The 15,683-nt window shown below is 32.7% G+C and overlaps 1 protein-coding gene across 5 annotated transcripts in view; it reads left to right on the forward strand.

Annotated features, from left to right (window-relative positions):
• The window catches only part of LOC110994144 (dedicator of cytokinesis protein 1), a 38,524-nt gene extending 24,656 nt beyond the window's left edge, over nt 1–13,868 (forward strand). For 4 of the 5 annotated variants that reach the window (XM_045630226.1, XM_045630228.1, XM_045630227.1 and 1 more), the window contains 17 exons: nt 276–514; nt 1,059–1,205; nt 2,207–2,498; nt 3,451–3,619; nt 4,081–4,329; nt 4,937–5,072; nt 5,351–5,494; nt 6,010–6,111; nt 7,032–7,196; nt 7,474–7,623; nt 8,227–8,333; nt 8,703–8,833; nt 9,190–9,234; nt 9,478–9,529; nt 9,724–9,912; nt 10,566–10,668; nt 11,602–13,868. In XM_045630226.1, the coding sequence (XP_045486182.1) occupies nt 276–514; nt 1,059–1,205; nt 2,207–2,498; nt 3,451–3,619; nt 4,081–4,329; nt 4,937–5,072; nt 5,351–5,494; nt 6,010–6,111; nt 7,032–7,196; nt 7,474–7,623; nt 8,227–8,333; nt 8,703–8,833; nt 9,190–9,234; nt 9,478–9,529; nt 9,724–9,912; nt 10,566–10,668; nt 11,602–11,852 (2,671 nt within the window). In that variant the 3' untranslated portion in view covers nt 11,853–13,868. The remainder of the gene's footprint in view (nt 1–275; nt 515–1,058; nt 1,206–2,206; nt 2,499–3,450; nt 3,620–4,080; nt 4,330–4,936; nt 5,073–5,350; nt 5,495–6,009; nt 6,112–7,031; nt 7,197–7,473; nt 7,624–8,226; nt 8,334–8,702; nt 8,834–9,189; nt 9,235–9,477; nt 9,530–9,723; nt 9,913–10,565; nt 10,669–11,601) is intronic. The other variant, XM_045630229.1, reaches the window with a different exon arrangement.
• The last annotated feature ends 1,815 nt before the right edge of the window (nt 13,869–15,683 follow it).

Raw genomic sequence — 15,683 nt, forward strand, 5'->3', positions numbered from 1 at the left:
TGGTAATATCTCTCTATCTCCAAAATAAAAACAGTTCTACTACTTTGTACTAACACAGTCCTCTTCTTTAGGCATTTCTTTTGTAACTCGGCGAGCTGTGCATTCGATTTCTTGGGGAAGTATTTCTTGGTAGACGTATAAACTTTTAATAATCTTGTAAAAGCCGGCAATGCACCGGCTAACATCGTTCCCATTTGGTAGTGTTAGAATCTACGTGAACTCGTTTAAAAAAAAATTGACTATCATCAAATCATAAGGTCATACGTCAATTCCAGGCTTCTCTCTAGAATGCTGCGAGACAGCCTGTCCACACTGGATGAGACGGATACCGACAGCGTTAGTGCAGTCCATTCAACCTTAGCCGAATGGTTCAGTACTGTGGGTCTCGTTGCGTCATCCCCTCCACTGCAGTTAGAGAGCGTTCCAGCTACGAGAAAACACCGGGTGGTGATGTTGTATGGCGATATACGTAGGTCTGCAGCGACGTTGGCAGCGGAGATGTGGTATAGCTTGGGTAAGTTTCGTATGTAAAGAAACCACTTTTTTACCGGATTGAAGCTGTGTATTATTGTAAAATTATAATTATTTGACATATTTTTAAATTTATCTGACGTTTCGCGTGCTTTACAGCGTGCGTGGTCACGGTGACTGAAGACGAAAGGTGTTAAATGTCAGAAAAGTATCACAACTGTAGAAATAGTTGTATTACAACTAAAATTATGTTAAATAATTATAAGTTTACAATAATACATAGTTTCAATCGGGTAAAAAAGGGTATTCTTTAAATGTGTAGAAGTGTTAATAAAAGTACTAAGTTTCGTATGGTTTTTTTATATGTAACTATCGTAATGCCAGACTTTATTAAAAAAATTGTTAGAAGAAATTAAGGCCGAATAAATATTAAAAAAAACAATATCCAATTGCAAAGTGTTCAGTTTTGAAGCAAACTTTTGGATTAGGATTCTCTTAAATTACTATCGTGATTTTAGACATTTAATATTTTGACGTGTCACTTCCATGGAATAATTTCAGTTTTATTCAATCAACGACACTTTCAGGTGACCACAAGCGATATTTCATCCCTCAGCTAGTAGGCCCCTTCCTTGAAGTGAGTTTCCTCAACGATGAAGAAGTACGCAACACCATAATACCGCTCTTTTTCGACATGATGCAGACTGACTTCAGGCGGACACAGGAGATTTATGGTAATTGAATAAACTTTTTAACAAATAACCTACTCCGAAATGCACTAAAAATATCTATGTATTACTATGAATATCTAATATATATATATATATGAATTTTCATGCATATTTAGTTAGTCTAAGAATCGGCTCTATCTTTCAAACCCCTAAATGATAAGGGGTGTCCACCACAATTTTTAAGACAATTTTTTTTAATGACAAAGCATGCAAAAATACATACAACTCTTAATTTTCATCTCCCCTATATAGTCAACTCCTATTTTTTATTTGTTAGTTAAGAACTTATAACTTGAACTCCGAGGATTATATAGAGGAAAATCACAGAAAAACCTAACAAGTTTTCATTTCGGAAAACCGACAGTCTGTGGGGTAGTATAGCAAAATGTTCCATGTTGATATGAACTAAATAGCTTAGTATATTTTTGAAAGCCGGTGCCAAAAATCAATGTGTATTGATGAAAATCATCAACCTTACATTATAAAAACTACAAAAACTCTAATTGATATCGTCCTCCTTCGTGTATTTTAGTCGGTTTATAAATAAAATATCTGTGTTCCTGTCATTTTTATACGTGTAAATCTAAAAATTGTCATCATTTTAGTGTGTTATGTTTGAATGAAAAATGAAATAAAAAAGCATTTAGTCCTTTTCGATCTGTAATAGATCTGACATACCTGATAGCATATATTTTTAAACATAAGTACTTTAAATTTTATTTATTTATTTTTTATTTTATTTATTTAAGTATTCCTACAGCTGATTACTAAACAATTTCCAAACAATTACATTACACACAAAAGCCAAAACGGAATACACATTAAAACAGAAACAGAAACTTGATCTGTAGAACATTTTGTATTGTTTGTATTATTTTTGATTACTTTAGCTATATGGCCGACCATTACTCTCATAATTTATTAAGTCTTGATTGTATTGTATTATTACATTATTACTATGTATTTATTAGACTTTAATTGTATATAATCATTCTTACTTACAGGTGAAGGTAACCTTCGTACATTCGAAAATGAGTTAATAGACAAGTTAGACGTGTTAGCGGAGGCAGGGCGTGGCGATGCACAATGGCGTGCTCGTTTCGTATCTCTTTGTGGCGCTATGTGCAACCAAAGCACGGAGTTGCGCAACTGTGGCTCGACTTTAGTTGCCGCAGCTGCCCGGCAACTGGATGCCCTGTTACAGTATAGGGCAGCTCCTACGTCCCATAGAATGTATTTGATCACCAGTGTGCTGCGGTTCTACGAGCAGATTGAAAGACCGCATATGTATATCAGGTATGAATTTCCTTAACACTAAATTTCGACGTCCGTTGTTCAACAACTGAGAGTTCTTTAAAGTATATTTTGCCGCGCACCACCACACTGTGGAACCAGTTGCCTCTCGAGGTATATCCGAACTCCAATTCTTAAAAGGTTGGCAACGTACTCGCGAGCCGTCTGGCATTGAGCCTCGGTGCGGTACGTAACACATGACATAAGTGATATGTCACGTGTTACATACACGGACTGACTGACTGTAAAAACTCATAAAACTACAAGTTTTTCTTTAGCTTAGCCAATTCTAAATATCTATAATATATTAATTAAATAAGTTAAGTATCAAATTCAAAGTCAAACTACAACTACAGAGGGGTATATTATAGCTTAGAAGTGTTTTTTAAAAGTGTAACAAATATGTTTAAGAAAAAAACATATTTCGTTTATGCTATAGCGACTTACTTGACTCTTATTTACCTCCATCACCTTGGTGTTGTATATCTGGTTGTGCCTGTGCAGAAATTTAGACCCTATTTTGCTTTTATAGCTCGACATGGTATGGATGTTGCTCACGTTCACACTTTGAAATTAGTTTTCCTTCGGTTTATATGAATCCTTGTTTTTCCCTTGTAAGCTTTTGTAAATAAAAAAAAAGTAATCATATAATTCCTTCCAAAGTATTGTTATGTTAGGTTGAATATTGTTTTTACATTGTTGAATTTTTTTTTGTTTATATAGGTTCGTCGCTTCGTGTTTGTATACCAATAAGTGTTGTAACATTTAATGTGACACTTGTACTTTTTTCCTTTATGTATCAATGTGCCGAACATTGGCCAGCTTTTGTAAATAAAAAAGCGTAATCATATAATTCCTTGTAAAGTATTGTTGTGTTAGGTTGAATATTGTTTTTAAATTGTTGCAATTTTTGTCTATATTATATGACTCGCTTGCAATTTTTTGTACATTTCAGATATGTGCACCGGTTAGCAGCCATGCATCGTTCGTCCCAGCATTGGGCAGAAGCGGGTCTCACATTACAGCTACATGCAAAGCTACTTGAATGGAGTCATACTTCGTTGCCGCCGCGGTTGAGACATCCTGCTTCGCCTGACTCACATCTTACGCATTTGGATCTCAAGGTTAGTTTAATATTAACTTAGTTTGTATGAAGTTCTTCGAAGTTAGTTTGTACTATCGATAAGGAGTATAAATGAAAGTATATTTGTGTGTATACGTTCAGCTCGAACGAACGAGACGTTGGAACACCACACGCTCGTACGTAGTTGCTTCAAACTTTTCAATTTAAAATTGAATTAACAATTCTATCGTGTACAGTACTGTGGTATAGACATTTTGCATTTTTATTCAGTTTACAAAAAGAAACGTAAATTTTCCGTACGCACAATGTGTGTAATTTGTAACATTGTCCGAATATCTCTGTTAGAAAAAATGAATTAACAACTTTTTTATTAAAAATTTAAAGATACTGTTTACAGTGGGACGTTCTATGTAATAACTTACTATAAGTAATATAATTGGAATAATGTTATTATTAACTCTCAAGTATATTAAAATGTTAAAAAAAAATATTCCATTATAGATATTTCTATACGAAGAAATGGCCCGTCTGCTAGAGTCGGGTAGGCAGTGGGAGGCAGCTGTAGAGGTTATCAAAGAACTAGTGTTAGTGCATGAACAAAATGCTCTAGATTATACCGCATTGGCCGATTTACACGAACTATTGGCTTCTCTATATAGAGCCACTTTACATCAAACCAGGTTACCCAACTCTTACTTCAGGGTGCGGTATTTGGGTAAAGGATTCCCACCGCATTTGCTCACACCAAAGGTAAGTTATTCCTCCATAAAATCATAAATTTGTAGAAAAAAATATGTTCATCGTTTGTACGTACATATTGTTAGAAAAATATTCAAGATGTCGATTTGGTTATTAATGATAAGTTGTTTTGTAATTAGTTTTTTTTTCAAGTTTTATACGAGGCCAATTATGTACATGTGATCATAAAATACATAAGTAGCCCCGATATATAAAGAAAATCAACAAAATAGTTAAATACTAACGATTATTTTTAAAAAGGTTTAAAAATTAACCGAACAAATAAATACCTCCTATATTCTAGTTTGACTATTAATAACGGCTTGATCAATTCTTTCATTTCATTATTTTGCCATAAACTTTATCACTTCAATAAACTAATTATGTCAATGTGCATGTTCGACGTAATTTTGACAGATTTAGTCAAATGAACATCTATGGCACATGTCCGCGTATATTAAGTTTCTTAAGAATATATTTTTATAAACAAATATTAGCAATGACAGACAATATGAGTTTACACTTTTAATTTCAATTTGTGAGGAAGGTGGAGTATCTAGTATCAGGTAAATAATCATAGAACTGATAATCTTTCATTTTTATGTATTGATTGTATTAGGGTTTTGTATACCGCGGTAACGAGTGTGATATGCTTCACAACTTCAAAGAGCGAATGCTAGATGAGTGGCCTGAAGCTGAGGTTCTACTGAAACTGGATGAACCCGGAGAAGATATCACGGAGTCTGATGGACAATGTATCCTTTTATTTAATGCAAAAAAATACTTCCTCTTAAATTAATTATTTTTGACGTTTTAATTAGGACACAGGATTTCTGGTCTTGATTTTGGTTCTAGTATATCTTGTTAGATATTCTTTATTAACTGAACATGCAATACTTTTATCATCCGGAAATGAAATCTCGGAAAATCGGACGAATCTAAAAAGTAAAATCTTGTACCAAATTGTTTTTTTTTTAATATTGCATGTACACTGATAATGGTATAATCTTGTATTTCCTTATAAATATATCAGATTTACAAATAAACGCGGTGACACCAGTTATCTCGGAGAAATGGGCGCATCTCGTGAACAAACCGATTGATGAGAGAATACTTCAGTATTATGAGCACAATAATGTTAATAAGTTTATTTTTTCTAGACCTGTATATAAAAATGGTAAGCATTTTTTTATTATTCTAAACATTTTCTAATATAGGACTGTTTTTATACAATTTTCCTTAGCTCATTTGCATTGGTGTTATTTTTAACAAACTTGCATTAGGTTTTATTAGCATATAAGCTGAAGAAACTTCTAGAACCTCGAAAGGTTAGATGTTCATAGTTAAAGATTACTAATAATATTTTGATTAGCAGCAAACATCAAAGTAAGCTTTTTTTGTAAGCGTGCCAAAAGACTTAATACATTGTGTCAGAAATCTACTATTACTTTTCTTTAAACATAGATAAATCTTGATAACTAAAACTCTACACTTGATAGCTTCTATGCTCTTCTATGTCAAAGATATTTTCTATCTTCCATACCATAGATGTTTTAGGTGGGTAGGCACATATGGCACTTTAAATTAAAGCAAATAAACAGACGATGAAAATCTTTGTATATCATTCGATTTTAATTCCGTAAAATATAGGTGGTTTCACTTAGACTGAAAAGGATTTTTGTAATATTTCAGATGACGGCGATTTAATATCGGGTAAAGATGTTTCTGGTGCAAAGGAGTTCGCATCGAGGTGGATTGAAAGGACGGAAGTGGAGATTAGTGATAAATTACCTGGTGAGTAATACTATCGGCGCATAGTCATAAGTTATAGGCTTCAGTATAATTGTATTAAAATAAAATAAAAAATAAAAATAGCCTTTATTACTGATTAACCTGTAACAAATATACATTAGATTTATTTCAATTTTCGGTATCAGTTTGCCTTTTGGCATAGGCCTCCCCTAGGCTTTCCCATCCTTGAAGGATTTAGGTTTATTTGACAATATGAAATCTATCTCATTTTTCACGTTCCCGTCTGGAGAAATCCAGGTCCATTTTTTATTTTTGTTTTTCTTATATAAACTATTTAATATCCTAAGGTTATGTGCCTGTGCCAGGTGTATTAGTCTTTGTCCGTTATCATTTCTTTTTCCTGTGCTGAATTGGCCTAGTATGTTATTTTCGTTTGTTAATCTTTTACCAATCTGGCCATTGAAATCTCCCATCAGTATGATTGCCTTGTGTGCATATGTATGTATGTTGTGTTTTTTGGGAGGGGGCAATCCTAGGGGGTATTGGTCTCTTGCCCCACGGTGACCAGCCGGGTTGGGGCGATATAATTGTATTATTTATTTATTATTATAAGAAATACAGGTGTAAAAAAATACTCCTCTGTACTAAAAAAAATTGTTAAAGAAAGGTCTATTACTACATTGAGATACTGAATAAAATCTCATTTACATTAATTATAAAAACTATTTTAATCTTTGTATTTTTGTCAAAATTAATATTTTACCTAAAGTTTTAGAAAATTTCATTCGTCACATTATCTTGTAACTAAAATTTTTGAAGGTTTCACTTCTACCACGTGCGAATTGCACATATATTTTTTTTTTATGCTCGCTTGCCGTGCCTACACTGCGTTTCCTGCCTCATTTGTTTACTCCATGTGCATTCAGGTAAATGTGTATTAATTTAATTATTTTTAACTTTAGGTATACTTCGTTGGTTCCCTGTAATAGCTTCGCGTACATACTTGGTGTCTCCTCTGGAAGTGGCGGTGGAAACTATGTCAAATACGAACAGACAACTCAAACGGGTCATTATGGAGACGAAAAGTACTAATGCGATATTACATCCGCTGACTATGAGATTGCAAGGTGAGTTTCCCCACAACACTTACACTGTATAGTTCTGTTAGAGTAATCAAATCAATTAAATATATTTAAATATTTATGGCCGCCACTTTTTCCTAACCTTCTTATGTATGTATAACTAAACTCCACTTTGTCTCATAGCATATTTTAATAATTTTAGTTTTTTGTTATAATTGTGAACTTTTTTCAAAGTTCGTAAAAATTTTTTTTAACAAAATCGGACACGATAATTTTAAAGCTGTTTTTAATGTATTGATATTATCTCTTGAATTCATTCCAGGTATCCTGGACCCACAAGTACAAGGAGGGCTAGTTAACTACGAGTTGGCATTCTTCACGGCCAGCTACGAGGCACGGCATCCTGAACATAGCGGCCTACTGCAGCAGCTCAAAGATTTGATTGCTGATCAAGTGCCTTTACTGAAGTTTGGTAAGAATATTGTGAAACCTCAATCAAAGTATTTCATCTCATATGGCAGACATATTTCTTCTACTGTCTCCGTTCTATTCAAGTCGTGGTATTTATTGGCATCCGGTGTATGGGTTGCAAAAAAGGTAACAGGCGTAGGAATGGATCTGCCCCAAACCCCATTGCGTCCCAGATTAATCAAACCTTGTTGTATGAGTCTTATACAACTTATTTTCATGTAAAGGTATAATTTTGTGAATATTCTACCAATTAACTACATTTCAACCAGATTATTAACCATGTTTTAAATATTATTAATAGTAAGTTAAAGCAGTGGCTTTCTTCAGCGTGCGACTCTCATCCCTGAGGTCGTAGGTTCGATCCCCGGCTGTGCACAAATGGACTTTCTTTCTATATGCGCATTTAACGTTTACTCGAACGGTGAAGGAAAACATCAAAAGTCGACGACGTGTGTCAGGCACTGGAGACTGATTACCTACTTGCCTATTAGATTTAAAAAATGATCATGAAACAGATTCAGAAATCTTAGGCCAAGACCTAAAGAGGTTGTAGCGCCACTGATTTTTTTTTATTCAGGTTATAATAATTTATATTTAATTATAGGTTTAGAAGTTCACGCCTCTCGGGATCCGGACAAGAAAATGCACGCATTATTGGTGAAACGTTTCCACGAGCTGCAACAGAAGGTTGAACAGAACTTCGGTAGACGTGTACGTATTTTACGTATACGATTAACTTTACGACTGTATTATAAAATCCATAAACACTAAAGCACCGTTACCATGGCTACTATTTTTTACGATATGAAAAAAATGTGTTATGGAAAAAAACCCCAAATCTATACTTTTTATAATTGATATTAACACAGCTTTAAATTGTTAATCTCTTCGAACACAGTTTTCTGATGTATTAAGTAGCATCTTCGAGTATCTAATAAAACTTTTTTACCTTGGGAAATCTACTTTTTAAAATTTATTTAAAATTGTTATTTACACTCATTTTTCCAGCGATGATTACTCGTAAATTACATAAAAATACTATCCCTTATTACCTAGGACTTATAATTGACTTGATTCTAGATAAGTGAATTTGATACTCTAAGTGAGGCCTCATCAGAAGTTCAGTTGCGAGCAAATCTTAGAGATAGCAGCGATATTGACTCAAGAAGCCTCGCGAATAACCGGATGTCAGATATATCGACCGGAAATGAGTAAGTTTTATGACATTATACAACTATCTCGAAATCTAAGCGAAGAATTGACCTATATTGTTCAAGTACCCGAAGTAGAAATTCATAATAGAAAACAATGTAATAAATATATATATATTTGAAACTAGTGGACAAATAAGCAAAGCTCCCAAAAATAATAGTATATATTATACCTATTCATAACCCAACATAATAAAAACCCATTCTCAATCCATCAAAATCGCTTCAGCCGTTAAGGTTAAGAATTTTATGAAAGCACAAATTCGCACAGAAGTTTTATATATACCATAAAGTATAAACCATATCTGTATAAAGATTCGAATCCTATACTTTCTTATTTAAAAATTTATTTGCAGGTCAACTTCCAAATCAAAGTTCATATCCGCTTTTAATAGGACAAGGTATGTGCATTTTTCAAATATTTACCATGTTTTAAATATATTATATATTTGAATAGTTTATAAAAAATTGTCTTATTTATTAGCATGTACGGCGTCAGGGCTGAATCGAATGAAACCAAAAGTACATATTAACAACGATGCCAATTTCTGTGTAGGGGGTTTAAAGGGAAAATTTATTTAGGGGGATATTTTATTCAAGAAGAAGATTCTTATTTCTAAGAATAAAAATAACTCATTTCACAGAATAAGTAGCAGCGGTACACTAACCCCAAGGCACAAAAAAAGAAGTAGAAAGGTATGTTAAAGAATTAATTTATGATTATACGCCAAATAAAAATGTACTAAATGTTAACTAATATCTGAACCTAATGGATAATGTTTTATAACTATAAAAAAATTAAGTAACGGTTTCACGTACTTACAGGCGATTTTGATTTTGTTAAGGCAAAACGATTTCATACACAATTGTTTGAAATTCTTTACTTTCAGAGTGAAGTGAGCATTCAATCAAGTGGTAGTCAGTGGTACACTTCTGCTACAACGAATGGTGTGAACAGCGCTATAAACAGTGCCATAACGTCAGCCATCGCCAGTGCCTTTAACAATAACTTGAATAGTGTCAGCTCACCGAATATTGTTGATTCATCAGTTTCTCCTCTGCGGGAGCTGCGCCAGGACGTAAGTATTCTTGAACTAAATCGATATCACAGCAATCAGCAGTGGTACTCTATAACCTCCATTTCAATTGACCACTCAATTCCAACTATTAGCGCTAGAGAAACTGAGTCAAGTGACTATAAAAGCTCATTAAATTCGGTATGGCTATGGAAGTCACAGAGTACCAGAACAGACTGATAAGTTCAGAAATAGATTTTAATTCTGTTTACATACTGAAAAAAGCCATATTTTTTCTTCCGCTAAAGACAGTACAGTAGACAAATTTCTTATTCTACATATAAGTGTATAAAATTGCAGCTTTTAAGCTTTAATTATGCTTTTATAAAAGCTTTATGTAAGATACTTAGCTTGCTTACAGATATATTTTTATCGTCATACAAAAAACCCCAAAGGAAGGGATATAACTGCAACGTGTAATTTTTTGTTATCAAATGGTTTTCGGCTTATCAACTCAGTCCAAAAACATATATTATCAAGATTTCCAAAAAAATAATATGGTTAAAAACTTTACTACCAAGTCCACGGTGGAAAATCTATAGACATAAATACATAAATGTTGCTATTAGAGAAGCACTATGAAGATGAAGATGGTCACCCCAGGTCGTAATGAAATTCAAATTCGTACAAAAAGTACATACTATGTTTGATATTAGTTGGTGACGGAAAGGCCTCTTCGGGCGGACGTCGAGCGGCGGTTATCGCAGCGAGCTTCATACGTCACTTCCTCAGAGCCACCATCTAACAGGGATTCGTTAGGTACACGTGCACCGGATAATTATGCATGGGTCTATTGCCGTCCTTGATAAATGTTAAACACTTTACGATTTGTTTTAACAACATTAATTAACTTGGTACATATTGCATAAAACCGCTAAAGGGTTTGGTGTATTAAAAATGGTAGCTAAGACGAGAATTGTATGAATAGCACATTCAAAACATTTTTTAAGTGGGCAGAATTGTTATAGCAATAGTTCAAAGAAAAACCCCATAGGACGTGATAAATATTACTTTAACGAATACAAATATAAAACCAAACAGGAGAATAAATTATAGACGCTATTATTTTTTTATATATATTTAATAATTAAAATTAACTACTGACTTTTTTTCCTTTCGTAAATAATTAAAACTTTTTGTAAATATTATGTATCTCATATTTTATATTATTATAGCGTTTATATACATGATATATGTTAGCTGCAGGATTATGAAATAATTAAATAGCTCAGGAAGTTAAAACAATCAAGGACGGCAAATGTTTCGATATGTGTTTTGTGCACGTCGCCTGGTATTGGAATTATTTTGACTTTTAACAACTAAATGTTTTATGTGTGATTCTGTGTAGGTTCTTTAAGGTTTTTGCTTGCATGTGTTATAGTTTGCAATGCTTTTATAGTACAATGGTTTTGGCTTGCTAACGGTATCTGGTGTGGCATTTTTAGCTATATACAAGGTCTTTGGGATGTGCATACAATTTTAAGGTGTGGGCGCGGGGTAATAATATATTCGGATATGCTCATTTCAGGCAAGTAAATGAGCTAATTCTCTGCCTGCTGATCTAAAATGAATTATTTGTTTTTACTATTACTTTATTTGTATTTTTTAATTACTAGTTTAGAATAAAAACCATTTGCGTTTTAAATATAGTAATTTAATGTACCGACATGTTTATAAAAATTTGACTCACAGGCACTACAGACTCGAACCAAGACGAAGAGGAACCGCCGCCGCTACCAGTCAAGCAGTCACACAGAAGTCTAGACCTGGACACAGAGAACAATAACCAGGAGTCGAACCCTCTACCCACCAGGTATAATTACGATTTAGTGCTGTCACCGCGCAACTCATATTTGTACCAATCAAAGAGAAGAGAGTTACCACCGACCAATGAAAAAGCGCCGACGCCGCCGCCAAAGAAAAGGAATCAAACTAATGCATAATCTGTAGTTCCGGTCCAGTTAATATAAGATCTTATACGGGCTTAAATGTGGCCTAAAATCATTTGTTACCATGGTAAGCGATCATCCTTTTACATATAATTAGCATCGTAAATAGTAATCTTGGGGTAAATATCATATTATAATGAGAATAACAGCGTAACCATGGTAACAAGATTAATTAATTTCATTTTAATCCCACCATTCCATTTCTAATAACTTTTATTTTCGACTTATTTACAAAAACTTGAATTTTGTATCGTTTCTTACCTAATAACGTATAAATTCTTACAATAACTTTGAAACGGATGATTCGTCCTTTAGATTTTATAAACATATGTCTTCCAAAAAATCTATATAAATACACATTTATATGGCAAATATGATTGAATATTAATATTCGCCTTTGTCGTAAGCTACTGCTACTACTATTAATGAACAAAATGCAAAAGTAATAATATTTTTCTCTTTAATTTTTGTATATTCTAAAGGTTTTATAAACTTTTGTTAGATTTTCTAATTCAAATTATCGTGATATTAAAAACTTGATGCCATGTTCCCAAAGCGATATACCCGTGTCATATGTATAGGTAGGTTATCAATAATTTATATTGTACAATATAGTTTATTTAAGAGCAACAGGTGTATAGGAGATTAAAACTAATGTAAGAAAAATGTTTTTTTTTTTTTTTTCGTTTATTGTGTGAATCAAAATATCGAACAGAACTAGTTCAAGGAAAATAATTTGCAGTAGGTAGTGGTAATTATTAAATTAGAAGAAAAAAAATAACTCGGTCAAATAGCAACTATTTTAATTAAAGTAGTCATCTTTCTTTTTTCATCACAGAGTAAACACAATTTGACAGTAAGAGACAGCAGATTTTAGTAAAAACAGTGTAATTTTTTGTCATGTCCGTTATTTGAATACTTTATAAATCCCGTCTGCATGAGATAGCAGAAAATTTCATACAATTTATACTGTTCATTAACAATATGTTAATGGAAAGTCAAACGTTCAAACTTTATAGCGACATACCACAGGAAGTAGTTAGATAATAAAATAGTCAGATTCCAGAAACGGCTTACTTTGGAAGTCCCAATAGATTGCTCCCCCGGCTTCAATGTTTGGCATATTAAAGCCAAAATTCTATACAAAAATATCGATATCGACACTTTTGGAAGTTACATAGTACCGGCGCAAGCCAGGACATATATAACAACAACATTCCCGGCATATGTAATGTTATTTTTTTACTTTGACTCAACTATGAGAGAATGACGTAACCTCTAAAGATTTGTAACACAATTCTTTGAATTTGTTAACTATAGCTTTAATGTATATAATTTTGTACTCCCTTTATATTAAATCTACATATTGTTTATTATACAAAAAAAAAGTTCAAAAGAGCTCGCAGTTCTTTGCCCGCAAAGTCCACTTTTAGTATGTTTAACATCAACTATATATAGGCAGTGTTATATTTGAGTGGACATTGTCTTTAAGTTAATTGTGTTTATATATTGACGTAACGTAAAAACCAGGGTTTACAAACAATTGCAACTGGAATTCCTTTGTTGTTACAACGCACGTTGAGCCTATAGCAAAATTATTATTCGCCTAAATTATCAATAATACAGAAATGGGTCTAACAAGGCGATTTTAAACAAAAACATAACTTTATCATACTTAGACGTTTATCATACTTGAATCTAAATCAAAAATGTTCTGATTTTATTCTAAATTATAGGGCAATCTTTAATGTTTAGTAAAAAATCGTCTTTTGTGGCCTGAACAATCTGTATACCTAAATTACAAGGCAACAAAAATAACGTGTTTTTTCTTGTACTTCCATAAACATACAAAATGGTTTATGTTACGGCGCCACTGCTCGTGGCCCAGAATTGTCGGAAAACTTAGATATTTATGATATTATTTAATACATAATAATATTGAAATATACTCTTGTAAATCCAATGTTTATATGATTAAGTGTTAGATTTTGTAATAAACATTATTATTAAGTTTGACTTTTATTTTTTTCTTTTTACAATTTTAAGCAGTAAGCCTACGTAAAGCACGATTGGCAATCGTGTTTTTGTACCCGGCTTTTATCAAGATGTTGTGTATATTATGATGATAATAATCAGCACTTGCTTCTTTGACGAACATAAGAATCATAAAACAATGTCTTAGAATAAACATCGAAGAATTGTGTCACCCACTAATCCGCATTTGGCCTGTATGCAGTGTTGCCAACTCGGATTTTGAAAATTACGTAAGCCAGATTAGAAATTACGTAGATTTACTAATCATTGTATAGGGAAGGCCTATAAATAATGTAATCTACGTAAAAATATGTATGTGTGTTCAAGGTTAAGGCTGTTCTTTCATGTTTAGATTCTTTCAAAAAGTTACGCGAGTACTGCACGTTACTAATATACTGTTCCGACGTTAGATGATGAATTACTTAGCTGCAACATATCATTGATATACAGAAACTAGAGGTTTTCGATATGTCCTAAGTGGATGTCAGGATGGACCTGAGTGATCCCCTTTTTTAGGGATCAGATTTATTAAAGCGATCTTCAAGCTCTTAGGGACAATGCCGAGTGAGTATAGGTAGGTAAAATATGTGATGCGGACCGAAACTCAGTAGCACAAGTACGCAGTACAATTGGGGGATGCCATCAGGCCCGCTGGACTTCCATGGACGATAAAGCTTTGCGGATAGCATGTTGCCGGATTTGACGGACGTTTATGGTTTGTAAGGAAACATTGAAGGGCTAGCTCACATCTAATTATTACGTAGGCAGAGAGATATTCGTGATACCTTGATTTTTTTTACAGTTAATTTTTTATTTATAAAGTTTGCACCCGCGACTGCTGAGCATTGATAGGAGAACTAATAGGTACATTAGGTACTTTTAAAAGAAACATACTTTAAATCTTTAAAATGTAAACTAACACGAAGAAATGATCGTAAATATTTTGATAATTCTAAATTTTTTAAACTAACTATACCATTATTTACGTCATATATCATTCAAACAAATTTTGTAACCAAATCGTAATAACATTAAGTCATAATAATGCGTAACAATCAAGAAATAATTGTCTATTGAAATTTGATATTACAAATGAGTATTTAGTAGGCTAAAGGTTTTATCGTGTATTCGCATTTTATAAAATATTTTCAACTGTGAAGTGATATTGACGAAACTTTAATAATTGAGGATAAACGTAAAAAAGGTTAGTTTTATTGAAAATAAGCTATATTAATATTAAAACTTAATATACATGCTCTTATGTATTAAAACTTAATATACAAGAAGAATGGTTACGGTTTGATCATTATTCTTGCTAAGGGAACAAAATGTCGAGATGGGACAATTTTAAAATAAAATAATAAAATTGTTAATCCTGATGAAATGTGAAGCGCCATTTTATTTTAAATGTCCCATAGTGCTAACAGATTTCCTTTTAATTATATATTTTAATTCCGTTTACTGATACTAAAAGTGAATTAAACAAAAAGCAATGCCCTAAATGAAAATTGTAATATAAGGGCACCATTGCAATACCAAACCACTTAAAAATAGTAGAATTAATTCTCAAAAAGTAGATATATATAATCAAGAAGTTCGATACGAAAATAAAGCAATAAAGAATAATTTTGCGATAAGAACTCGACATGCATTTTTGTGTTTAACTACGTATAAACTGTCTCCACGAAATTCAGGCCCACGCAATGCGTTAAAATCTTTATTTTATTTATAAACAAGACCTAATTTTACAAATCTTTGACTCTTTAAACAAATATTGACGCCAAACACTAA

The sequence above is a fragment of the Pieris rapae genome, chromosome 11 (assembly GCF_905147795.1).
Source record: "Pieris rapae chromosome 11, ilPieRapa1.1, whole genome shotgun sequence".
NCBI lineage: Eukaryota > Metazoa > Arthropoda > Insecta > Lepidoptera > Pieridae > Pieris > Pieris rapae.